At 42.2% G+C, this 26,167-nt stretch overlaps 6 protein-coding genes across 10 annotated transcripts; 4 read left to right on the top strand and 2 right to left on the bottom strand.

Annotated features, from left to right (window-relative positions):
- The first annotated feature begins 190 nt into the window (after positions 1 to 190).
- Positions 191 to 2,247, top strand: mad2l1bp (MAD2L1 binding protein). Its single transcript, XM_062464345.1, has 3 exons — positions 191 to 617; positions 770 to 1,050; positions 1,154 to 2,247. The coding sequence occupies exons 1-3, from the start codon at positions 251 to 253 to the stop codon at positions 1,679 to 1,681; spliced, it is 1,176 nt and encodes a 391-aa protein (XP_062320329.1). The 5' UTR covers positions 191 to 250; the 3' UTR covers positions 1,682 to 2,247.
- ephx5 (epoxide hydrolase 5) lies at positions 2,182 to 6,000 on the bottom strand. Its single transcript, XM_062464344.1, has 10 exons — positions 5,805 to 6,000; positions 5,489 to 5,702; positions 5,206 to 5,386; positions 4,852 to 5,061; positions 4,409 to 4,538; positions 3,684 to 3,898; positions 3,316 to 3,424; positions 2,977 to 3,102; positions 2,640 to 2,867; positions 2,182 to 2,596 (listed from the first exon to the last, which is right to left on the bottom strand). Exons 1-9 carry the CDS (start codon positions 5,825 to 5,827, stop codon positions 2,666 to 2,668), a joined length of 1,410 nt encoding a protein of 469 aa, XP_062320328.1. The 5' UTR covers positions 5,828 to 6,000; the 3' UTR covers positions 2,182 to 2,596; positions 2,640 to 2,665.
- Positions 6,001 to 7,460: 1,460 nt separating this feature from the next.
- cst3 (cystatin C (amyloid angiopathy and cerebral hemorrhage)) lies at positions 7,461 to 8,947 on the top strand. The gene is made up of 3 exons (XM_062464343.1): positions 7,461 to 7,739; positions 8,219 to 8,329; positions 8,632 to 8,947. The coding sequence occupies exons 1-3, from the start codon at positions 7,536 to 7,538 to the stop codon at positions 8,707 to 8,709; spliced, it is 393 nt and encodes a 130-aa protein (XP_062320327.1). The 5' UTR covers positions 7,461 to 7,535; the 3' UTR covers positions 8,710 to 8,947.
- Positions 8,948 to 10,975: 2,028 nt separating this feature from the next.
- Positions 10,976 to 12,423, top strand: si:dkey-76k16.6 (uncharacterized protein LOC566817 homolog). The gene is made up of 3 exons (XM_062464548.1): positions 10,976 to 11,084; positions 11,246 to 11,349; positions 11,436 to 12,423. The coding sequence occupies exons 1-3, from the start codon at positions 11,013 to 11,015 to the stop codon at positions 11,830 to 11,832; spliced, it is 573 nt and encodes a 190-aa protein (XP_062320532.1). The 5' UTR covers positions 10,976 to 11,012; the 3' UTR covers positions 11,833 to 12,423.
- A 168-nt stretch (positions 12,424 to 12,591) lies between these two features.
- Positions 12,592 to 19,974, top strand: vrk2 (VRK serine/threonine kinase 2). Of its 3 annotated transcripts, none has more exons than XM_062464338.1 (14): positions 12,592 to 12,688; positions 13,021 to 13,193; positions 13,482 to 13,537; positions 13,868 to 13,937; positions 14,501 to 14,588; positions 14,911 to 15,019; positions 15,414 to 15,506; positions 15,887 to 16,019; positions 16,207 to 16,327; positions 16,470 to 16,528; positions 17,240 to 17,427; positions 18,745 to 18,909; positions 19,087 to 19,215; positions 19,483 to 19,974. In XM_062464338.1, the coding sequence occupies exons 2-14, from the start codon at positions 13,067 to 13,069 to the stop codon at positions 19,972 to 19,974; spliced, it is 1,830 nt and encodes a 609-aa protein (XP_062320322.1). In that variant the 5' UTR covers positions 12,592 to 12,688; positions 13,021 to 13,066. The 3 variants fall into 3 exon arrangements, with proteins under 3 accessions (XP_062320322.1, XP_062320321.1, XP_062320323.1); XM_062464337.1 differs by lacking the exon at positions 12,592 to 12,688 and adding an exon at positions 12,695 to 12,843; XM_062464339.1 differs by lacking the exons at positions 12,592 to 12,688; positions 13,868 to 13,937 and adding an exon at positions 12,695 to 12,843.
- fancl (FA complementation group L) lies at positions 19,371 to 25,851 on the bottom strand. 3 transcript variants are annotated; one of them, XM_062464341.1, is made up of 14 exons: positions 25,548 to 25,849; positions 25,076 to 25,134; positions 24,839 to 24,899; positions 24,388 to 24,444; positions 23,936 to 24,033; positions 23,304 to 23,400; positions 23,145 to 23,213; positions 22,672 to 22,822; positions 22,324 to 22,407; positions 22,047 to 22,092; positions 21,649 to 21,730; positions 20,786 to 20,902; positions 20,243 to 20,314; positions 19,371 to 20,099 (listed from the first exon to the last, which is right to left on the bottom strand). In XM_062464341.1, the coding sequence occupies exons 1-14, from the start codon at positions 25,632 to 25,634 to the stop codon at positions 20,064 to 20,066; spliced, it is 1,116 nt and encodes a 371-aa protein (XP_062320325.1). In that variant the 5' UTR covers positions 25,635 to 25,849; the 3' UTR covers positions 19,371 to 20,063. The 3 variants fall into 3 exon arrangements, with proteins under 3 accessions (XP_062320325.1, XP_062320324.1, XP_062320326.1); XM_062464340.1 differs by having other exon boundaries at positions 19,371 to 20,314; positions 25,548 to 25,851; XM_062464342.1 differs by lacking the exon at positions 25,076 to 25,134 and having other exon boundaries at positions 19,371 to 20,314; positions 25,548 to 25,851.
- Positions 25,852 to 26,167: the final 316 nt, after the last annotated feature.

The following is a 26,167-nucleotide window of genomic DNA, read 5'->3' as shown; positions in this document are numbered from 1 at the left end:
ATCACAAACATATGTATATCTGGTGAAAGCTAGTATCCGGTTAGTAGCATTAATATACTAATAATATCCATTGTTCACGCACGAAATACGTATGAAAACGCTATTTTACTAAATCCTTCATAATAAGTAAATAAATTGTTATTTTAATATTTGATACATCTAAAATAGCCCAAGGAAGTAGTGACTTCCGACTTTCTGTTTCCCATCATGCAAAGCTACTGGACGAGGGATTTTTAAAAAGTTATCAGAAATGGCGGAGAAATCGATAAGGGAAGTGGCCAGTGTAAGTGTATTAAATAGCCGTTTAACAGAGGATCGAGGACATTTACATGGGAAATCTCGTCTCTCGATTTCGCCAAACAAAGAAGGATTTAACTCCTCCGATCACTTAAATACAGAATGTAGCCTGCCAGAGCATACAGTCTCAAACGAACCTGACACGGAATGTCCGGGACAACTCTCAACTCAGGCAATACCGATCAACTATGCCAACGCAGACGTCTCGGAGTCAACAAAAAACTCTTCAGATAGTGAATTTACCACGGCAGACAAGGAAAATTGTATCCCGGCCGTCGTTACTACTTGTGGTGCGGGAGTCACCGGTCCAATCCATGTCGGTGGGTCATCAACATAATTTAATGAGAAACGGCCCTACAGTAGCTTGATTCGGCACTAGGTAGCTAGCTAACCTGCGTGCTTGTCCTAGTTAACTCGACTAACGTATTTGTACTCAAACGTAATCAGATTGTTTGTATTCTTCACTTTTCAGCCACTGAGGCTCCACATGAAGACAGTCTGTCCCAGAGGAGCGAAAAGGCCGTCTCTGCTCTTCCTCTGACTCCTGGTCGGCAGATAGAAGATGACGCCGAGGTGGTGCGAAGGGCTCGCGAGGAAGGTCGGGTGAATGTTGTCTTTCCTGGCTCAGTAACTCAAGAAGGCTGCTGTCGTATCATCTGTGAGATCCTCAAGTGCATCTTGTACCAGAGACAGCAACTGCCCATGACCTATGAACAGCTGGTGTATTCTCAGAAGGAGCATCAAGATATGATGGTGAGTGTGGTAACGTTATTGTCAAACAAACCAAAACATCGTCGAAAATCTCCCGGAAAAAGCTAGCTGTCATTTGAATGTAATCCATCCTTCTCCATTTCAGAACAAGGAGCTGGTGGGTCGGAGGCCCTCGCTGTCCACAGTCTTGGACTGGAGGAGGTGCCAGCGAACGCTGCAGGACCTGGAGGAGTTACTGCAGCAGCTGGAGGTGCTGTTCTCCCTCAGCCTGGTTCCTCGGGTTCTCCTCCTCATCGGGGGTTCCATCATCCTCCCCAAGGAGCTGTACGAGGTCAACATGGAGGCGGTTATACGGGCGTCTGGGGGCCGCAGCCTTAGAGCCTCCACCTGCATGCGTCACATGTTCAGGACTCTGTTTGTGGCGGATGTTTTGTCCGACACCAGACCGATCCACCTCATGAACACCACCGTCATGGTTCTGGCCCACAGGGACTGCGGCGTTGACTGGTTCCGGCCTAAACTGGAATACAGAGTCCCCACGCGGGTTAAGAGCCAGGTTATTGCCCTGGCTTCAGACCCTGGCTTCTCCGAGGCCTCGCAGAGAGACGTCCAGGCCTGGCAGGACTACGTGTGGTTCCAGGCCCCTGTGGCCATCAAGGGTTTCAGCAAATGACCTTCCAGAGGAAGGACCAGACGGCATGAGAGTGAAGGTGGTCGGAGAAGTCAAAGGGGGGAAATATGCCTGGTAACCGCACGTTTCTCAGGAACCTTTTTGTCTGTGTCGTTTTTTTATAATTCAGGACGCAGGCTGGTGTTCTGTGAACTACCGAATTGTACAGGTTTTTATTAATGGGTTGTCTTAGCTCTACTTTTGGTTTGAAATAATGGAATGAAAGTACACCTGGTGGCTCTGTACTGTAGATGAGCAGAATCCGGTTCATCATATTAACTCTCGTGGACACTCAACCTCAGGTCTTCTACTTCAAATGCATATATATTTGTGTATTTTGCAACGTGTGTTCTCCAATCTCAGAATATTTCTCCAAGCAGTGTCTTGTTTTCTGACTGCAGTGTCTCCTGCATGATGTCCTGTAGTTGTATTTTTGGAAGATTGACTTAATGTGTGCCGGGTAAGATTAGACTTATCAAATTTGGTATAATTCTGCTTATAAGTCTGCTTTAAAACTTTATTGTACAACCTGAAAGTTCAGTATTCAATAAAGTAACAAGTGCAAGTCATTCTGCTACCATAACACCACTACCTACACTATATTAATTAAGGGTTGTTATCAGGTAAATTAACATAACCTTTTTCAGTCTAGGTAGTTTAAACTCATGAGAGCTCTGTAGTGTTTGTCATTTTTGTCCATCTAGGTACTCTTCAATAACTACTAAACTTGACATAAAAAAAGATTTCACAGGAAACTGATTATCATTGGACCCTATGTTGATCTATCAGTTATCACATCAATATTTTACGTTTACATTCAATCCATTTAGCAGAATTAGGCAAAGCATCATACAGATACATGTATATTCATTCACTTCAGGATCTAAAGCGCATATCAAGGCAAAGCGTTTCGATTTTGTGAGCAGCTTTCCTCTCTTCTTCCTGCCTAAGACGACCACAGAAGAGTATTCGATCACACGAGAAACGTTACATTTTTTCAACTTTCTTAACAAACTGGACCACGTCTGCTGCCAGCAGCATGGGCTCCTCGAAGGCAGCGAAGTGCCCGCCCCGAAGCATGTAAGAGTAGGAGTAGATGTTTCTGAACTTGTGACTGGCCCACGAACGAGGACAGTGAAAGAGCTCGTTAGGAAAAGCTGCCAGTCCTGTCGGCACAAACACTCCAGTCCTGTGGACAGGAAGGACCAAGTTAACCCTTGTCATACAACCAGACCCTGAACATGGTTCTCCAGAAGTATAGAGTATAGTGACAGTTCTGCTCTGGACTCCACTAATACCTGCTATCCAGTCTGTTATCCACATTGGTCTTGAGGTTTTCCTTGTAGAAACGCATCGAGGAGACAATGCTGCCTGTGCTCCAGTAGATCATGATGTTGGTTAGGAGATCATCCAGAATGAATTTCCTAGAATCGGAAACAGGTTTATTGCCAAGCAATGGCATATTCAAGGAATTTGTTTTGGTCTGACCATGTATATCAATAAACATATAGTGTGAAAACAAACATATAGCTCAAGCAAGAATGACACTGGGAATACATAACACACATTCATACGATATTATGTGTCATTCAAATACCTTCCCTATTTCAGGCTACAAATTAGGTTTATGAATCTACCTTTCCAGCCCCCCATCCTCCAAGTCCCTGTTGTTAAAGTCAGTCCAGGTGGAGTATTTCTCCAGAATGTAGGCAGCCAGACCAACTGGAGAGTTGTTCAGACCACAACCTGCACGAACAAATGAACACTGTTTCAGTTTTATAAAGTGGCGTTACTGGCAGAGCATCTCAGTATTTTAATTGAGAAACACCATTCCTTTCTTTCTTTTTAAAGATATATTAATGCTATTTTTCATACTTTACTAGACAGATTATAAGTGAAGTCTGATAGAGGGGAGAGAGAGAGACAGAGACAGAGACAGAGAGAGAGCTCAGCTTACATGGTACGTGCACTTATCAGATAAGCCCCACAGCCACAGAAACAATACCTGCTGTGTCTGGCTTGGTGGCCTGGATGTGCATGTACCCTGTCTCTCTCAGAATCTCATACACGTTCTTCTCCATGAAGGGGAACAGCCGGCGGACATCTTCCTTCGTTAGCCCCACCAGGAAAGGCAGATAGGGTCCAATCAGGAGAGACATCAGAATTCCAAATCCTTTTCGTGGCGCAGTTATCATGTTCAGATGAAGACCTTTCACACTCCTGACAAAAGAAAAATCTAAAGTTAAGAAGTTGATGACGTTTTTTGTGGTTGCTTAATGTAATCAACATGAATGATTCAGCTTTGAACAGTTTCATCAGTGATCAGAAGACTATCTGTTATTATTCAACCTCACATTTTTCGAGATAGATGTTGGTATTTTGAAGAGAAGTAGGAATAGAAAAACAAGCACAGGTTAAAAGGGAAGTATGCATCAGACAACACATTTGTTTCTGTTAGCTCTATGAAACTACAATAGTCACTGTGTACTTGACAGAAGGCACCATTGTTTTGAGATTACTAAGAATTTCACCATCATCTGTTTTGGGGAAATGTGAGTCACACACAATCATCCTTGTGCAACGTTGCAACACCAGCAGCAGCACGATTCTGAACATTCAGCTGGTTCTTAAATTCTTATGGTAGACCAGAACAATGAAATTGTGAAAGGTTCAAGGTTCAACCTGCGGCGAGGGGAGCCATATTCCAATACAACAGCTGATCTGACTTACTGAGGTTTCATCTGGGCCATGTTGGTGGTGATGAGCGAGCCCCAGTCGCCACCCTGCAGGTAGAACCTGGAGAACCCAAGACGTTCCATCAGCTTGAGGAAGACCGTGGCAGCAGCCAGACTGGTGAACCCTGGAGGACCATCAACCACAGACGAAGAACCAAACTTCAATGTCCGCCGGTGGGAAAGGGCGGAGAATTTTAGGGCCGTCGGCTTCAGGTTACACTCTGAGAGCGGCAAATATGTGCCCCAGTCTAACACACACTTTTAATGAAGAACATATTTAACAGCCGCATCCTCATCCTCATCCGCATCCTGTGTATTTATGTGTATATAATGTGGATGTAATTTTTAAAGCTGTCCCACCCACATCTGAAAACAAACCTACGCCCTTGGAAAACTTGATGGGAGAATGTGTGCTGTGCACTTCACGGTGACTGTCACCTTGTTTATGGGGAGCCTCAGAGAAGCCATACCCCGGGATGGAAGGGCAGATGACCTCGAACACCAGGTCGTCTTGGGACTCTGTGAGCAGGGGCAGGATCCTGTAGAACTCATAGAAGGAACCAGGCCAGCCGTGGACCAGCATGAGAGGCACCACCTTCTGCCCCTCGCGATGGGGCGGACGAACACGAATGAAGTGCACGTCTAAGCCTGAGGGAAAAGGGTTGGTGATGAGACAGTCAGGTCTTCAAGAACAGTTTCATAAGCTACCTGAGGGAGTTGATGCTGACTCTGTGCTGTGGGTGTGACAGGAGCAATACTTTTTATCATGCGTCATTAGGTGTGTCTGTGTACCGTCTATGTTGGTCTTGAAGTGGGGATACTTGTTAAGTACAGTAATCTGCTTTTTCCAGTCAAACTGATTCCTCCAATAGGACACCACCCTCTGGAGATGGGTGGAGTTGAAACCGTACTGGAAGCAGGAATCCTCCAGGGGCTCTGTGTAGCGTGACTTGTCAATGCGATCATAAAGATCCTAAGTAGGCAATCATAAACCAACTGTTAAATAGGGCGGTTTAACAGATAAAAGATACAAATAATGCAGATTTCAGTGTGGTAAACTTGCTTCCTTTATTACCTGAATCTCTTCTTCTGAGGTTTGTACTGTGAAGGGGTAAATGTTCTCCTCCTCTACCTCAGGTCTCACTCCTGGGCCCCACCATTCCTCAAGCATAGGAATGCTTTTGGCCTCCCTCTTTCTGCATAGCAGATAGGTCAACACACCGCCCACGGCAACAGATCCTGCTGCCAAAATATGCTGGTGCTTGGGCTCCAAACTGGAGAAGGCCTGCCTGCAAAACAACTTCTTACCGTGAACCAAACATTTACAAGTGTGGCATTCTATGCCGCTTTAAGTCATGTCTTTGGGATCCTATTAATCGCATTTAGCCTACCTCAGATCTTCAATTGCTTGCATTATTTCCCAAATGCGCTTCTGCCTCGATGTTGGTAGACTACTTTTGTATTACCTCTGAACTGCTGCAAAGTCCAATTTCCGTAATCTGGGCTGGTGTGTGTGGACGTGCATTTCATTTCGGTTCAAGGTAGGTTACGCCACGAAACAAAACAATCATACCCAAAGGATTTGGGTTGCAGTGATTGGTAGATTTTCCACCCCAAAACTCAAGGCAGTTTTTATTATCTGACTTGTTACGATGGGTTTCTTACAACGGAGATCGATACATTCAAATTCATAGTTTTCACGTGACGTCACGTTCCAAGGGGGTGACGTCACGTTCCAAGGGGCACAAAAAAGACATTCCTCTCTGCCCGACACCCATTATAAAGTCATACATTTTCTTTGAGTCAGTTGCTTTTGTGTTGCGAAAATGCCGGATAGTTGTTGTTCTATAGGATGCAGTAATCGAAGAGGAGACAAGACTGGGCTGTGTTTCTTTAGAATTTCGTTCGATAAAGAAAACCCAGAGAGCAGGAGATTGTGGATTTGGCATTGTTTGCCCTCCCAGTCTCCGGGGAGGGCAAACAATGCCAGCCGTCCAAATATACACGTATTTGCTCACACAACTTCATCAAGCTCAAGTAAAGTTAAACACAAGAATATACAGGTATATTAATTATGGTATTTTTTTTGCCATAAAACACGTCTTTATGTACTCGGTTTGACAGTTTGTTGTGTATCGAGGCGACCAACTGCAGTGGTCGTAGTGAGTTAAAGTTAGCTATTTAGCTAAATAGTTGGGTTGTTGTGTTAGACACAACTAAACTCAAAATGCATTTGGAATTAAATGATTGCGAAATCCCTTTACACCGATATTCAACTGAATGTAAAACAAACACAATGTGTGAGGCTTGTTTAGACTGATTGGTTTTTCATACTCATTTGGTCCTTTGTTTTAATTTATGTTTTTCACAGCATCCCAACTTTTTGGGAATTGAGTTTGTAATAAGTAAAAATTAAAGGAAAAGTTTACTTTCCGTTTGAATAGTTTTTTAAGAGAGAGAGGGGTTAGCTAGTTGACAGTAATGATATAGTCATAACATATATAAAACCTTGCGGTTTTAGGGGCAGAAATACGGCATTGGGGCTGTATATGGATTGCAAGTGCCTAACACTTGCAGTTTGTGTCCATATCTTTACTTTTCTTTAGCTAAGACGTGATCCAAAGAAACGTGGGAAGGTACATTTGCCGGCTTTTGCTGCATCTCAACGGTATGAGACGCCATCGCCAGCAGCTTTCAGTCCTCAGGTCACTGCGGATTGCACGTGACTGAAAACTATGAATAGGTTTATCAGCTTTACATAAACTACGTGCTTTTACCAACTATATCTTTCCAATAAATGTGTTCTACTTTTCGGAGTTGAACATAGCTTTTTAGCCCTAATAACTGGTACGATCACATGAACCTAAATCAGCGCCATTCGATTTAATCGTGCTGTTGTGGAAGAAAAAACGATTGTCACATTTGAGATTTTGGGGAACGGGTTATTGTGGGTTACGCCGTAATCCAAAACAGGCGTACTTCTACATTTTGTTTGAGTTGCACTGATTGGATGCGCTGTCTCAGCAGACAATGACGCGCCAGTATTATATAAAGACTTGACTTGTTTTTGACGACCGTATTATTTTGGTGGTATCGAACTAAGAAGGACATTATCTGCAATCATGAATTGGACGTTCGTTGTACCTTTGCTTGCGGTGGTTTTCACCGTTGCAAATGCTGGCATGATGACTGGAGGTGTCAGTGACGCTGACATGAATGATAAATCTACGCAAGATGCCTTACAATTCGCAGTTGTGCAACACAACAAGAAAACCAACGACATGTACGTCAGCCAGGTGGCTAAGGTCATCAAGGTTCAGAAACAGGTTGGTAGATTAATTAAAACTTCTAAATGTATTGAAGTCAATACAAAGTGTAGGTGCGTAAGTTCCATATAGCCTAAGGTGGTTAGCCTACCGTTGCGCTACCCTGGATGTGCAACGCCTACTAGCAATCACAACACAAACATATCTTTAAAACGGACAAAGAGGAGAAAGGTTATTATAAACAAGAAAATGACAAATGACCAACGTGTTTAATGCAATCCCAATAAAGCAACGAACGCCAGTGTGATTTCAAATATAAACACTTAGGCCTAAGATAATTCCACCTATTGGTCAACAATTGCGTTTAAATCCTTGAAACGACTAGATTGACCGTTTTGGGGCACACATATATTTATGTATTAATATTGTACTATCACAGAGGAGGAAGCCATTGACAGATTTGCCGTTTTTAAAATGTTTGTAGCCTATGCTTAAACCTACACCCTGGTGTGAGAGATCTGACACGGCCTTGTCCTCAGGTTGTGGCTGGTATCAAGTACATCTTCACAGTGGATATGGCAAGGACCTCCTGCAGAAAAGGAGGTGCTGAGACCACGTGTGCAATCCACGAGGACCCACAAGTGGCCCGGGTAATACCACGTTAAAGTTTATCGAAAGAAGAAAAACCATGGCAAACAAATTTGCTACTAGACTGAAAAAGAGAGAGTGAATATCCTCCGAGAGGCAATTTGTTGTACAGCACAAAACATATAGACACACATCAAAGTAACACAACAACAATAATAAGAAAATAATTTAAGAACCAAAAAACAATGATGTAATCATCTGGTGTGTGTTATCTTTGTACTGTGGTCAGAAACCGTTGTTCTGATTGTAATTCAACCTGTTCACATTATGGCTCTCTCTCTGATCGTGTTTGTTCCTTCTACAGCCATACCAGTGCAAATTTGAAGTCTGGAGTCGTCCATGGATAAGTGACATACAGGTGGTAAAGAATGAATGCGAGTAGAGGTGGCCCTCTTAAGGATGCTGTTACTTCTTCTGAAAGCAGTATCGTGTAGTTCCATGCCTACATGCAATGGTCATGCTTTTTTCTCCTTTTTTTCTTTTAGTAACGTTACATTGTTTTAGCTGTCAAGTTCATAATCTACCATTAGTATTCAAACTAAGGCTTTGGCAATGAATTACAAAAAAACTGTAGATGCAATAATGTAAACAAACCTTTTAAATAAATGCATTTGACATTGTTTTGTTATAGATCTCATTACTTTACCGACAAACTACTAGAATGGCTTTGGAGTTACCACCCACTATTCTAGAAGTTTACTAAAGATCGTCTACGTGGTTGCCAGTCAATGGGAAACTACATTATGCTGAACATATTCTACTAATAGGCTACAGCTTTCTCCGATGAAGTGTTTCTGCTCCATAAAAGTTGTGGAGCAGCAAAGTTCCTTGTTATTGTTGTCATCATCGAGAACAATGCTTCTGACTGACACTCAATTTTCACGCAATAGTTGCTCAAGTTCAATCTTGTTTGATGTTACTTTCTGTACATCACCTCTAGAGGGAGAGTAGTTCCAAATAAAATACTGACTTTGAAATGTAGGTTAGAGATGACCATTTATAATTAAGTTATTTAAGGTCTATGTATATTTTTGAACAGCTTTTAATGTCATATTTGTTATTGTTTTTTTTCAATATTATGAGTCATATTATGAATATAGTTGGATTGATGTGGCTATATTAACTGAACACATGTTTTCCGCTATGGAAAAGAGTGAAAGTGTGAGTCTGAGCTGCCTACAGAGGCCATATTTAACAACAATTGACCGATTAACCGACATGGGATTCTGTCAAATTAAACGAGGTGAGTTCTAAGTGAATGGTTTATCGACTTGGAAATAATTTTTTGTTTTTCGAATGTTTTGGAATCAAAGTAGCAATGATGGTTTGATATTAAGTAGCTTAAGGATAGGAAATCATTGCAGAGTTTTGTGGCTTTCTGGTTGCCTAGTTTATCAAACTTGAACGATGCTGAACACTGACCTAACTTGAAACCAACTGACTCAAACTTAAACTGCAGTCAGAGTCAGTGCAGTGTCAGCTTGGCCTGCTTCTCAAATTCTGCTTCTGAAACCACGTCCACACAGATGCGGGTACAAATCACACCACTTCTCATCATAAAACCTCAAGGTAACAGATTTGGAGAATTCAGACAACAAATCCTACAAATGTTGGCTATAGGCCTTTGTACGATGTGATTACATTTACATTTATTCATTTAGCAGACACTTTTATCCAAAGGGACTTCCAAGAGAGAGCTTTACAAAAGTGCATAGGTCACTGATCAACCTTTATATATATCTATGGCCCCAAACATTGCGGGTAGCCAAAACATGAGGCATACATTGTGAAAAACCAAATAAGTGCCAAAGGCAAGAACCATAAGAGCATGTAGTTAAACAAGTTACAATTAAACAACATGAACCTCAAAAGTGCAAGAGTGTACCTGTAGAAAGCAATCAACAATAATATACTTCACAGCGAGTACAAGGATTTTAAATCAGTTACAACTTACCAACAAGAGCAACAAGTCTCTCAGTAAAGAGTCATTGTGTTCCTGGAGGAAACTAACATCAGGTCCAGCAAATCATTCCTAAGTACCATTGTACTTAGGAAGGGGGGAGGGGGGGGGGACTTTGCCCTAGACTTCATGGACGTTGAATCTTTCTATGATATGCAAAAATGTATATTTCTACTTAGGCTGTATTGAATTATGTTAATGATTAGCATCCCTTAAACTACGCCTGCCACTCCTTATCGTCTGATGTTAAAGTTGTGAATTTAATTAAACTATAGGCTATCTTTTTGCCTCCATGTTAGTATACAACTTTCAATGGATTAGGTTATAAAGGTTATATGCACTGCCTTGACAAGTCCATAAAGATAACCACCACACACATTTAATGCTGCTGACCGAAGTCACTCAAACTCTTTCTCAGGTGTCTGACGAAGGATTTCTTAACTTTGAACGTGAATGAAGGGCTCTACAAACATCTGGCGATGGCGTAGAACTCCAGGATTTGACAGGAGCCTTCTTGACCCACAGATCAAAACAACAAACCGTGGGATAAATAGGTACGACAAGCGATATATATTTTTTTTTTGTCAGGCCGGCAAGTAAGGCTTGTCATTTACATTGGGGGAGACTACATATTAAGAAATCAGCTGAATTCGTAACTTTAAGTGACGCTGCATGACATACTTGACTTTTCTACACTATTTGGATCAGGTGTTTCCATCCACATAATGGAGTTGACTGAAGAACAGCTGCAGACAGCAGAGAGACAATTGAAAGACCTCTTTCCCCAGTCTCAACAAGTGTTTCAGATTTCTATGGCATGCTAAATACTCTCTGAAATTTGTGTTGTGTAAATACATTGTAAGGGCCATATGTTATTTTGATGTAATGGGGCTACCTTTGCAATAAATAAACTGATGTAGCCTTACAATTTCATCAGACTGTTTTTCTCTCTCCTTAGATTTATGGTTACATTGCCCTCAGGAACAGAGTTAAATCTGACCCAATTCACGTTATAGTGGACAGCTGGCCAGACTATGTTATTTTATGCAAACCACATTACAGGTAACTACCATCATATAACACTAAAGAATACGGCTTAATACACAACGTTTTACTGAAACTAACTGTTGCATGACAATTGTTTTCAGAAGGGTGACCTCTTTAACCTCCGTGGATGAATCACACATCGATCTAATAAACAGCTTCTGGAAATTCGGGGAAAAAGAGCATAGCGTCAGAATGATCCAAAACATGATTCTGCACTTCCCGTCTGGTTGTGTGCTGGACACAGAGGGCCATCCTGTGGCCTGGATCCTCACCTACCCATCAGGTGCTATTGGAATGCTGTTCACACGGCCTCAACACAGAGGGAAGGGCTATGCCAAAGCCCTGGTCGGCAGCGCGGCCAGGAGACTCCACGCTCAAGGCCTCGCAGTGTACTGCTTCATTGAGGAGGAAAACGCACTGTCCTATGGGCTCTTCACAAGCCTGGGATTCACAGAACCCTCGTACAGGGCAGCCTGGTTTGTTTTCAACAGTTTGTGACCACAGAGCTCTGGTATGGTAAAAGAAAGTAGGCTGACAGAAGTGGAACTTAATATGTGTGAAGATCACAAAATGAACTTACAAAAAAAAGGGTTGTATAATGCATAGACTTGGAATGGAAATGAGTCTTCCATCAAGCTTTGACTATGTGAATTATGTGACAAGAACATTTTTAAACAAAATCACGCTGTTATTGCTCTATTCGTTGTAAATTATTTATATTAATTATTGATTGATGTATACCGTCTACTACACAGAATACAACTTTGTGAAGTACTGCAAACAAAGTTTTAGCGAATAATGCTGACATCTAGTGGTGAAACCGGGGTTTATTTCATGGTCTGAAACACGTTTGATGAGAAATGAAACAATTCTAATGTATTTTTAACACAACTGAAAGAGATTATTTGCGGAAGAAGTCAAGAAAGTAGGAAAGTAAATGCCCATCCCAACCACAGAGGACGTAAATAAATTGACATTTTGTTCACTATTAGAAAAAGAAGAAGTGAAAATAGACGAAACTGTCCACACCATTTTCTGTTAAAGAACGCAGCCTTTAAAATAAAGTTTTTTTTAACAATATCTAATAGATACAAGATACAAATCTATATTCCGCGTTTATATTCAGTTTTACACTTTCAAAGCTTTTGGACCCCAAGGAAAAACTGCTGGCCTTTTGCTCCCAAACAGTAGGTGGCGGTAATGCACTTCATTAACGTTGATCAGTCAAACCCCAGCTAACATATTGAAGAAGAACATTTCAGTGGTCTAACTCTTAACAGTGTGAAGATTTATTCGGTCACATCTCCAGAAAAAAAACTACGCTTGGCTTATGTCTAAAACATTACTACTACTGGTAATAAACTTATCAGTTTCTTTCCCCCCACAACTCTCGTTGCTTGATTAGTCATGTTAAATTCTAGAGCTATTCTAGTGATATTACATAGAAAGGTAGGCTACGTTGGTGCTAACTTGCCAAGACAAGTTCAGTTATGGTGACTGATGCTGGTGGTAACTATCACTTTCTTTTTTACCAACTCTACATTTCTTGATAAGCCATGCCGTTACTTTGTGCCTCCTCTTTAGTTAGTGTAAGTTGGCTTGCGAGATATATATGTATGCAACATTGCGTAGAAATGTACTCGAGTTGATTTCACTTCTCTACTCTCGACTCAACTCCTCTTCCAGGTGCCGTGATTAATTAACGCTGCAGATAACAAGGTTAGGTATTTAGATGGCACCAAGAAAACCAAAACTGCCTACCGCTCTGCCTGAAAACTTTGAACTGACGGATACGGAAAAGAAGAGATGGAAGTTGGGAAAAATCATCGGCCAAGGAGGTTTTGGGTTGATCTATCTTGGTAAGAGCAATGCACACATACGTCAACAAACTCATCTTGTTAATATTTGTCTTGAGTTGAGCGTTACAGCATCAGCAGTTTACTGAAATACGAATCATAGGCTACATCAATATATGACCTATGTTTTTTACATTATTTCTTCGTGGTTTTTAACATCTTTTTGTCCTGCCCTGCCTCCTTACTCTTACTCTCCACAAATTACATTTCTGGTCCTATTCCGTTAGGTGTCTTTATTTCAGTCCCCCCCCCCCCCAATCCTGTTTCTTTCTTTCTTTACCCCAAATTCAGCCTCGCAAGATTTGGACAAACCTGTGGCACAAGACTCAAATTTTGTTATAAAACTGGTGAGTATGACATTAGTAGTTGAAAGGCTACACGTTGAGCAATTGGGGATTTGCATTGGGCCTGAACAATTTGGCCAGACATATGGCAGAATAATGTAGAAATTATGTAAATCCTCAGGGCCCTGGTTCCAAAATTGCTAGTTAGTGTCACAGTTTCATGGTTTGTTCAAATAGAATTATATGACAGACAGCTGTCTGCGCAACTTGAGTTGAACAGGAAGGCATCTTAATGGAAGACTGTTGGGCAGCACTTAGTGCACTTAGTTCTTCTGGAATTAACTGAAACAAAGTGATCCCGCCCCCTGTTGACTGTCCTGGGTGTGTCTGCAGGAGTACCATGAAAACGGCCCATTGTTCTCTGAGCTCAAGTTCTACCAGAGAGCCGCGAAGCTGGAGAGCAGTGAGTATCCACGTCAAGCCCAAGCTCTCTCCCCTTACATTACATGTAGTCATTTAGCAGACGCTTTTATCCAAAGCAACTTACAAGAGAGAGCTTTACAAAAAGTGCATGGATGCGTGGATGTTGAAGTCCCCAAGGATTATCAGCGGGGTTCCATCATCCGGGAGGACGCTGAGGACTCTCCCGTTTTCAAAAGTCAGTTTACGAGCCCCGTGTTTGTCTCACGTGACTATCTCAGGACAAGCCCTGTGACAGGCCTTCCCTCCAGCTGCACACAGCCCAGCCAGGCCTCCTCTTCTGGGAAAGGAAGAGCCAGAAAAAGAATATTGTGCGTGTAATGGGAGTCAGGTGGCTGAGTGGTTAGGGAATCGGGCTAGTAATCTGAAGGTTTCCAGTTCGATTCCCGGCCGTGCCAAATGACGTTGTATCCTTGGGCAAGGCACTTCACCCTACTTGCCTCGGGAGAATGTCCCTGTACTTACTGTAAGTCACTCTGGATAAGAGCGTCTGCTAAATGACTAAATGTAAATGTAAATCATGACCTTATCCTGTTGCTGTTTCAGTACACAGGTGGAAAACGACAAAGAAGATTGATTTTCTGGGAATTCCAGCATACTGGGGTTCCGGATTGGCAGAACACAATGGAAAGAGGTAACCTCTTGACTGAAAAACATATAAGGATAGACATGTTGAAGTGGTATTGCAGTAGGACTAATATACACAGAGATGGAGAAATCTGGAAGTCTTCCTGTGTGTCACGTGGTATGACTTGTTTTTCAAGCTAAATAAGGTAAAGGGGTAATGGAATGATGCCTACATGTTGTCTGTTTCCATGTATGTGTGTATCATTGAGAGGCACTGAATGTCGTTGTGCAACAACAGTAAAAGTTATTGATTGATTGATCACTTCAAGTAACTGTAGGAGAAAGGTTGTTTGGGTCCTAATCCTTTTAGAACTATTCGACTTCCTCAGGTACAGGTTCATGGTGATGGATCGTCTGGGCACCGACCTGCAAAAAGTGTGCGATGGTAACGGAGGCCAGCTGAAGACAAACACAGTGCTTCAGCTGGGCTGCTCCGTGGTGAGAAGACGCTCGTTTCTCTGAAGCACACAAATATATGGAGAGTCCTACACACACACACACACACACACTTTGTGAAAACTTGAACTTGAAACTATTACCCTACCCCAGCTGAAAAATTGATTGCATCCATGAGTAGAATGTCTGTATATTATTATGAATGCCTTTCAGACTGTTTCCTAAGTGTTCTACCTCCCCCTAGTGGTTGACTAATGGAAGTGATCAGTAATGTTGAGAAAATAAGCAAAATGTGAAACCACCATGGAGTGAAGATACAATACACTTTCTAAATAAACAAACATAAATATACAGTGCAGGGAACATGGGTTGATTCTCAGCTGTAATTTCTCCTTAATTTTCGCTGATTTTTTTGTTTCTCTCTCTTCCTCCGCAGCTAGATGTTTTAGAGTACATCCATGAAAACGAGTATGTCCACGCAGACATCAAGGCATCCAATCTGATGCTTGGATACGGAGACCCCAGCAAGGTTCAGATGTGATCTTGTGTTAACAGTATTGTAAACTGGTGTTTACGGAATGTCAATCTACTCTAAACCCTGCCCTAGAACAGGGTGTGGCCTAATAGCATATCCAAAATCTGAACCCTGCCCTAGAACAGGGTGTGGCCTAATAGCATATCCAAAATATGAACCCTGTCCTAGAACAGTTTGGCCTAATAGCATAACCACAATCTGAACCCTGCCCCTAGAACAGTTTGGACTAGTAGCATATCCAAGAGATTTGGTGATTCAGAATAAAAGTTGGCTTTCAACTGTAGAAGGGTATTCTGAACACTGTTAAGTGTTTTCAGTTATCACATTTTTGAATTCACCGAAATTTAGTTTTTAACTACAGATTTTACTTCTAGGTGTACCTAGCAGACTACGGCCTCTCCTACAGATTCTGCCCTGATGGCGTACACAAGGAGTACAAGGCCAACCCAAAGAAAGGCCACAATGGAACGATCGAGTACACCAGCTTGGATGCTCACAACGGAGCTGGTAAAGTCTGATCTTCAATCAGCAGTTTTAAAGTAGAACATTTGTTAAAAGGGAAAAACGGTTTCAGATCATAAAAAAAAAAGCCATGCTACAATCGGAAAACCTCAATAACTAACGCATATATAACCGTGACCACTTACGAGCGTGCACATTTTTTTTTGACCTTCCTCCTCGCTGTGTTGTTTAGCTCCATCCAGAAGAGGGGATCTCCAAGTGTTGGGGTTCTGCTTGTTACACTGGCTTTGTGGAACGCTGCCGTGGGACTCGGAGCTCAAGAATCCCACACAGGTTCATGAGGCCAAGGCCAGGTACCTTTTGAGACACACACACACACAGCTTTGGAGTCGTATGGCGTAAGCAATTAAGCGACCTTATTTACTGTGGCTTATGTTTACATCTTATTTTCATTCACCTATTTGTACCGCCCCCCCCCCACCACCGCATCAACAGGCTGATGGACAACTTGCCGAACTCGGTGCAGAAACTTCCTATGGATAGAGCTGTCTCGGGTCAGTGTGAGACTTTATCCATCGACTCAACCTTAAATTCACTATTCATAGCATATCAAGTTCAAGTCTTTTATTGTCAGATGCACAGAACAACACAGGGTCAGACTGGGCACTGAAATTCTTAGGACAAGACAACGCAAAGCAACTAAAATAATATATAATGTAGTGTGAACAGACATAATACTATTGTGCAATAATAACACCCCAATTCCTCAACTAGTGTTATACATCTCGATTACAGTAGTGCTTAGTACAACCTGCTACAGTACACGATATGTACGTGTCGACAGTGTTCTGTTTACCACATTCATATATAGGGCCATGTCACTCATGCGAAAAAAAGTTATCTTGAACAAAACGCTCATAGTTAGGACTCACTAGTGTCTATATTATCACTGTTTTCTCTTTAAAATAACTTTCCATTGACCAAGGAGATGGGCAGTAGACAAGCAGTGCTGTTGTCTATCTTAGAAGAGAATCTGTACTTTGAAAGGCGCGTGTGTGTGGTTCTTTCCTGCATCTTAAAAGGTGAAGGGGTGGCTGGACGTTAGAGATAAGAACCTGCTTCATGTGTGTGGGGGATATTGTTTGACACAAACTTCGTATAGCGTATCACCAAAGTGCCATATTGGCTTTTATTAAATCAATCACGCAAACAGACTTTTCAACAATGTTGAAAAGTTTTTTCTATTGCTCTCTTCGTTCATACAGACAAGATGGCTGACTTCTTTCTGCAAGTTAAGGAGCTGGCTTATGAGCAGCGTCCAGACTACCAGGCCCTGAGGACACTGCTGTCTGCAGGGGGGCGGAGGGCTGGGGGAGGCCAGGGAGGACTGGACTTGTCTGGGCCTCCAGGAGAGCTGGCTGGGGGCACGACCAGGGGACCACACAGGAGCAAGGTGAGGACCCAGGAGATCACTTGACTGATCTGATGTCATCTCACTTTTCATTCCCCTGAGAGGTGAGGGGAAACATACTCGTAGTCTTTGGCATCCAAGTTTTTTTTTACATGAATTTTGTCTTAGATTTGTCTTTTGTCTTCTGTATTTGTGTGGCAGTATAAAGTGTAGTGTTGAAGACATTTTTTGTTTAATCTTTTTGTTTAATTATTTCTTACTTTTAAAACGTTTTGTTATTTGTGCCTAAGACTTTAGCGCAGTACTGTGGATCTGACTCTGGTTACCAGAGGGCATCACATCTGTAAGAATAGACACATTTGTGAAGAGCACCACAGCATGTACAGCCACGGTCGTGGATGTATTCCAGCGTTGACTGGCACCGATGTGTGATTCAAACGGTCTAATTGGACCTAATCTGTCAAAACATTCCCTCGCCCTCTGCACTGCAGCAGCCCACTGCCGTGAAGAGAGAGGCCTCCCATTTAGTTCTCCAGACGACCACAGTGAAAGTGAGGTTAACCTGTCCCTGACCCCCCCAGCAGGACTGGGAGCCACAGCCATGGTGTTCAAGAGGGTGTGGAGGGGAACGAAGCGATGATCCAGTCCCAACGAAATTCCCCAGACCCACTTCAGCCAGCTAACGGTGGCTAACTTAACCCCTCAAACCTGCCCATGCGAAGAACAGCCCAATTTCAGACGATTGAAAACACACTTTTTTTTGTGCATACTTCTCGGGGGGGGGGTCATAAGTTCAGCAGCCGCAATTATGCTATTTCGCATTTCCTGTCTCTTGATGTTTTGTTTCCTTGTTGAGGTGCTGGGCAGTTTGATCCGTAGTTATAACAGAAGTGTCAACAGAGAGTAGGTTTATAGAGAGTATATCTCTTGGAAGCTAAAGGCGTTAGGATGTGCTGCTTTCAGGCACTTCATTCACTATTCAAAGCCCACATTTATCTAAATTCACTTGTTCAGTTCTGCCATGCTGACATTACCTTGACTATCTTCATTTGAGTCAATGGTCTGAGAATCCCAAAGAGGGTTATTTGCTGTAATAAGCCCTTCCATTTTGCAATGTATCTATATGGTTTATATTGATGTTTCTCAACAGTTAACTGTGGTACGAGTTACAAACGCATACTAAATTGTAGAAAGCATGGATGTGAAGCCCTCTGAAAGGGCTGTACAAATACAATTTGATTTGAAAGCATTTGAGCATTACTGTGATCAGGGTTCATTGTACACAAGACCTTGTTTGGGTGAGTTCATGACAAGAAATGACTTGACGTTATTCAAGTCTGTTTATACTTTAATCCTCAGGGAACAGGCCAAGATCGAGGGTCAGCCATAAAAAAGCCAGGAAGAAGGGGGGAACAGGTGGTGGAGGAAGAGGAGGATGAAGTGAAAGGAGGTAACGAGCGAGGAGATGGAGAGGAAGCTAAAGCTGGCAACATGAGGGCTCCTGCCACAACCACACCTGACAAGGTGCACACGTCCCTCTTTCACATTCAACCGCAAAAAACTCAAGTTTCACCCTTTATATTTGTTAATGTATTTTATATAACTTTAGTCTTATGCTTTGCCCACTTTTCCTGGTAACAAAGAGCTACTGATACTACAACCGCTAGAATATGCCATTGTGTTTTTTCTTTTTGCTCCCAGAAACAGACCAGACCCAGGGGATCCAGATCTAACCCTGCCCCCGAGCAGGAGGGTGAGAGACCCAGACCCATCGCAGCGTGCCACCTCAGAGGACCACCCATAGGGCCCAGGGCCCAGCCAGACCTGGGGGTGAGACCAAGGCGCTAGCTCTGGTCCTTACGTAGGAAACAGATCACCAGTTCAAGTCTTAATTGAAACAGATGTTGGTTCTCATAAAGGGACTTTGTTTGAAGCCAACTGAAGTGCTTTACTTCCTCTCAATAATGAATCATTTGAAAGAAATCCTTTTTTCCAAGCCCAAGTTTATTGAAAAGTGTCATAATTAGGAGAATGCATTCAACAACTCTTACTCAATGTAGTAACCATACGGCAACTATAAATTACAATTGTCAACAGAAAAGCAGAACAAAAAACAAAAGACCGGTCCAGGAAAAAGCAGCTGAAGACTTTGACCTCACGGTGACCTCAGGACCACAAGTCAACCCCCGGCTGCCTCGCCACACACGACTAGCCTCACCTGCCAAGACAAGCAGCAGGTGGGACCAGGATGACTGCTACAGTAGGAGACCCAGCCTCACACAGACTAGTCGCTCTGGTCAGACACACAGGCCCTGGCAGGAGCCTTCCAAGGCTGATGATCACAGGGAGGACGATGACCAGGGTTATGACCAGAGATGGGGGAATCGAAGATACAGCCACACAGACAACAGAGGCTACAAGCAACAGTACAATGATGACAGCGACCATGGTCACAGAGAGACACAAGCCCCTCAACAGAAGGGCTCCTGGTCCTCCAGGATCTACTGTGCTGCAGGGCTTGTCTTCATCTTGCTTGCCTTTCTACTTGCACTGAGAGACAGGGATTTGCACTCTATTCTCCTGCACTAACCAGTAGACTGAAGGATTAGAGTGATTCTTTTTTTTACTGGTAGCCAGTCTGCCCACCCCATATAATCAAGCAGTCAAAAGTCTGGTCCTTATGCTTTCTGCGTGGCCATCTTCACAGTGATGGGCTGCAATACAAACGAATTGACAAGCTTTTAATTCCATTTTCTGTTACACACACAAATGACTGTATTCGTTTATAGCACAGTTGTTTTATCAATCGGTAATTTATAGTAATCCTACACGGAGACATGAAATGATGTTGTGATACCTTGCTGCAGTAGGGGCACTCCCCGAACACAATGTGGAAGCTTTGTCGACTGGACGGTAGCCCTCGTAGCCACTACAGGGGATCGAACATGACTTCAGAATAAAAACTTGACCCATTCTACGACTTCCTCCAATTATTTTCACTTCTGGAGTGTAGGTGCTAGCTATGAATACTCATTTAGATAATTTTTTCTGACCGATAACCAACGTCAGTTAACGAATATTAACCGTTAAAAAGTGGCTAGATTACGTAAATCCATCCATTTAATCAAGATTGGCGGCTCCGGTATAACAACACGGAAGTATAATAAGTTATTTTGCTGCATAACAAAAACGGAGATTCCCAAAGTAGCAGAAAGTTGCTAGCTCTCGATTTTTAGCTAGATACGATTTTTTTTCATTAGGGAAGGTGAAAAGTTATTAAATCTAGCAACAGTCTCTAATGGGAAACACTGTTTGACCGGTTAACATTCGTATTGTCGGTATCACGGTTAATTATGAGCATTCCTAGTACTACTAGTAGTAGGTGCACTTGAGCCCTCACCTCATACAGACAGGCCTGATGGAAGGGTTGTCCACATCTCGGATCGTTGCACATCTGATCCGGAATCGCCGATTCTAGGCGGTACGAATAACATATTCCACACTCCATACTGAAACTCTAAATCACACACCCACACACACACACACACACAATGCATGTACGAGTTAGCAAGGACACATTTGATTTGACTGAATGTTGGTAGATAACGATATTTCCTTCAGCAGATGGTGTCAAGGCCTCTCAGAAGGACATGCTTAGCGCCGGTCTGCAGCGCTGCTCTAACCCCACTCCTCCGACTGAACTTAGCCTCCTCCGCTCTTTATCAACCAGACCAGGTGCTTGCTCGCTTTATCACTCACTGAAACTCTCTCTGTCATTCTATGTCTCTCCCTGTCACAGGTTTACTTGCAATGCGAGGCACTTGTTTTTTTTGTTTAGTGAAACATTAAAACCAGGATGACATGTAAAATACCCACATCTGGTCAAACAAAACTTTTTCACGTTGTTTGGATTGCTAATGATCCTGAGACATTAATCACCGTGGAGACAACGAATAAACACCATGCCCTTTCTACCCCTCCCCTAGAGAGAAATATATATATAAAGAAAAGATAAATGGGTGTGCGATTAAAGCGATATTGATAGTTGCAAGGATGTTGGCATCTTTGTTATTCTAATGATCTTTTCTGTAAACACCCCAATTAAAGATGATTTAAGCCCACCTCCTGCAAACAAAAAAGGGAAGCATACTCCTCCCCACTCCACAAACAACCCCTCTCTCTCCACAAACAACCCCTCTCTCACACATACTGATCACTTGGCAGAGGTAATTGTGAAGGGGGTGGGGGGGGGATTCAACTTACAGATTTTTCGTGGGTGGAAGGTGATGGGAATTCTATCTCCAAAACATCCTGCAGATTTTGCAACACACTGCAATCTGGATTCCTGAAAGCAAACCAACAGTTCCTCATTCACACAAATTAAACACATGCAAGCAAGCCACCCTCAGTGTCAACGGTGGGGCCTGAAGGGATGATTTCACAAAAATGATAAACACCTTCTTAATTCTATTTTCCTTCCGATGTTTGAAAGGGAATATCATTCTGAAGTGGATGCATTACATACAGAATATATTGCTTTGCTTTTGTTGCATATTGCTTAGTGTCCATTTATATAATTGTAGTGTAATAATTCTGGAGATGGGTGACAACATCTCTTCATACAATTTACTTGAGGATCAACACCAGTGAGATGTAATTACCATAAATGCATGTTGCCATTCAACTGTTTCCGCAGGGGGGTCACCACTGAAGAAGAATCAGACGACAATCAAATTAATAAAGAAATTCAATCGGAGCTGTTAGAACGCCCTTGAATCCAACAGTTTCTTCACCTTTTGTTTTAACATGCGATTACTAATCCCTGAGCATTAATAAGATAGGAATGTTTTCGGCCTCCAGGCAAACATAACTCCATAACAAGTTTGATAACATTTCATAACATTCGACACGCGGTTAGAAGGAAGTCATTGTCCCTACCGTGGTCTGCTCCCAGCAGGCAGCAGTCTGGGAGCATATTGGGGTGCTTGGTGTCCACTTCCACCTTGATGGACACGTTGTTCCCTTGAAGAGGCAGACACAACATGGTAAGAGGTAAGTCAGGTGGCTGAGCGGTTAGGAAATCGGGCTAGTAATCTGAAGGTTGCCAGTTCGATTCCCAGCCGCGCCAAATGACGTTGTGTCCTTGGGCAAGGCACTTCTCCATACTTGCTTCGGGGGGAATGTCCCTGTACTTACTGTAAGTCACTCTGGATAAGAGCATCTGCTAAATGACTAAATGTAAATGTAATGTGTGTGTGTGTAGGATTGTAGATGTGTGTGCGCTACCGATCGCAATCCGCCTCATTGTGTCGGCTCTACTGGGTTTTTCTGGTTCTAGAACCCAAGTCTTCTCATCAATCTCATCCAGAACCTTCCAGAACTCAGCCAGAGACTCCAGCACCAGCAGGAACTGAGCATGGACATGCCCAAGAGTACTCTGAGAGAGAAGCAAAAAAAAAAGAAAAAAAGGTCAGTTTAATTTGGATTGGGTGACTGACTGGATATCTAATGAGGGACTTCAAGGGTTAAGACGACAATTTTGGAAGGATAATGGGCGGGGGGTAAATAGTAATCGTAAACCTCGCTGTACTTTAAGTTATATATCTGAAAGCCAAGGCCTTACGATCACGGGATACAAGGTTACAGGATAGATAAAGCAGGCTCCAAACACATTCACACAGAGTATGTCAATGGGAGACTGAAACTTGCTTCAAGGTGAGTACTGTATGTCCTGAACCAGTGACTGTAGTTGTGTGCACCTGTGGTGTCCAGGTGATGGTCAGTGGTAACGGTAGGTCAGCATAGCACTCTGGAGCCTCTGCAGGATGCTGAAAACCAGAAGGCTTTGCTTTACAAAAAAAAAAGAAAATGTTACAGATTTTGCACAGTAGCTACTGCATTGCTGCACATTCCCTTACCTTGGGCTTCAGTTTAACTGTGACGTCATGCAGTCGCCCAGACGAGTCCTCTGCTCTAAGTTTTAACGTACAGAACTCTGTGTCGATGGACAGAAGCCTAGAGGAACACAAACCATGTTTTGCCATTATTGTCAAGTCCTGTGAGTTATTGTCAACTGTGAGGAGCACCTTATAGCATACAGAGAGCAGTATAGTATACTGAGGACTGTGTTGGTGGGTGGAGAGATACTCAGTTAACTGTGATGTGTAAAGATGAACTTGAAGGACACATTATCTGCGAGAGACTTCTTGCATGGTGCCCACTATCAATACCAAAGCACTGGATGACTGATTTTATGTACAAAAATGACATTTGGGCCTCTACAAAATTATTTTTGGGGGGAATCCGTGACAAAATAATGGGACAGTTTTGTCAGAAATGACAGATGATGCATCTAGTTTCACACCCGATACAAGTTTTTTTTTTTCATAAAAAAAGTATATTTTGTCTGTCCCCCACAGAACACAGTATTTTGGTTTATTCTTAAAGTGAAAACTTAAACTCAGTGACCTACTAAGACAGACTGTTTGACATGAGTCACGGAAAAAGTTTAACAGCGAGGAGTTCCTTCTACTGCAGTGAAACAACATACTTGTCCCAGCCCAGGGCCTCTATCTCTGAGATGAGTTGAGAGTAGTATTGTGGAGGGGGGATAGAGCAATATTCCACATGGTTCTTCAGCGCCACCTCCTAATAACAAAACAGAACTCCAGGATTTGGTCAAAGGGTTTCACATTCTCTCAGCACCAAATGTAACAAATCGAATAATTACATTGTCAAACAAGGCTGTTAAAAACTCATCACATGAAATGCATTATGTGTGAATGACATTAACATTTAGTCATTTAGCAGACGCTCTTATCCAGAGCGACTTACAGTAAGTACAGGGACATTCCCCCGAGGCAAGTAGGGTGAAGTGCCTTGCCCAAGGACACAACGTCATTTTGCACAGCCAGAATCGAACCGGTAACCTTCAGATTACTAGCCCGACTCCCTAACCGCTCAGCCACCTGACATAGCAGCAAGCTGTTCTATTGGCCTTACCAAAACGGTCTTCAGTTCCAATATGAAGCTGACTAAATCAGCAGATCGGTGTAGCCTCTGAAACACCCAGTTTAAGAACAGAATACAACAAACATTTGTCAAAATCAATATGCATGGTGTTTCTTTATCTCAAAGAAGCCTTTCAAATTAAACAAAACATGTTTTGATGAATGTGCCTTGTCGCTAGCTTCAATAATTCATTTTTTATTAAGGGTGAAAAAAATAATGTATTTTGCACCCTAGGGGGAATTGCGAATCTAATCACAATGACCCAACAGGGTCCTTACAACCAAATATGTGGATTTCCAAGTCAATGTTAACCAAGCAGTGCGATGTGGTTGTTTTCCAAGCAGTAATTAAGCAAGACATTGACTAATGCATATCTAACTAAATTGGCTAATCTCATCCCCTTTTCTAGTAGATATTAAATGCTGTGTTGTTGTAGACTTGCCTGCTTCACGATGTGTCGATATCCATGTAGAAGCTGTTTCAACTGCCAGGAGCAGTGAAGTCTGCAATACAGAAGTATGCAATATAAAAAATATAATTCTGATAAACTTGTAACGTTCACATAAAGGTAGTCAATGAGCAAGTCTGTCAGACAGATCAAATCGATTCTGCATCTCCACTGACACGTGATTGTCAAGTCTTTCTCAAGTTGTTTTTTAATAAGAAAAGTGAACCGTACTTGGCACATTTAAGTTGTTGATTTGATGGAAGAAGTATTCGTATTCTAAAGTCTCTTCCCTGAAACGAGAAAGGAAGTTTGTTAGCTAATTTAAATGGGCAGTTCACGTGTGGTCATTAGGACAAAATAATCTCAGAAGTTTTGGCGAGATAGCAACTGACATACTGTAGCAATCCAACACATCTCGAATAGCTAGCCACTTGTACCAGCTAGTTTAGCGATAAAGGTTAGCTAGCTAGCTGTGTTGAGTAGTCTAGCAAGCTAATAGCTAGTAACAGTAGACAGTCAGTTATGCTAACTAGCACTAGCTACCAAACTACAGACAACGTTAGCCTGTTTCGACAACTAGACAATCTTCGAACACCGCAGCTAATTAGCCAGCCACGTACATACAGTATCGTTTACATCGTTTTTCTCAAATGCTGTATCAGAGCTATGTTGTAGCCATCTGCATAGTTTCCTTGCTCGGTACCTGCACAGTGATAAATCCATCATATGCCGTCTTCTCCTTGTTGAGAGGCAATAACAACGGGCTGTCTTTCTCAAGAAGACTTTCCATTTTGGTCAAACAAGGTTCCAGTTCTGTGTTTTTAATCGTAATCTATGAACATATGTAAGACATTCAATTCAACCTAGCTCAGTTGTGGCACAGTTATACTACTAGACTAGCTAGTGTTTGAGCAAGCGTACCAGGTAAAGGCAGAAGTTATTTAGCGTAGACTAACTAGATTAGCTCTACTAGCTAGGACTCTTCACTATGGTAGTCCTCATCAAGTAACCTACTCATTAATGATACCAACTTTTTTTTTTCAAAATATTTTTTCAACCTTTCAAAACTTTTTTTTACAAAACTTTTTTTTCAAACTTTTTTTTCAAACTTTTGAACTGTGACATAAAAAAAACCACAACACAAATAAGTTTCTAGTTTTATTTTTTTTATTAAGTTTTTAACCTTTCCAAAAAAAGAAATCGAAACCTTTTTGTTAAATATTTTTGGAGAATGTCTAAACTTTTTTTCTAAACTTTTTTTCTGCACCCCTTATCAGGGTCTCACAGGTATCCTGTGTGGTATAAAGTCATACCATCTCACAT

Source organism: Osmerus eperlanus, chromosome 6, assembly GCF_963692335.1.
Source record: "Osmerus eperlanus chromosome 6, fOsmEpe2.1, whole genome shotgun sequence".
Lineage (NCBI taxonomy): Eukaryota > Metazoa > Chordata > Actinopteri > Osmeriformes > Osmeridae > Osmerus > Osmerus eperlanus.
Note: the sequence above shows the minus strand (reverse complement) of the source record. Positions and strands in the feature narration are given on the sequence as shown.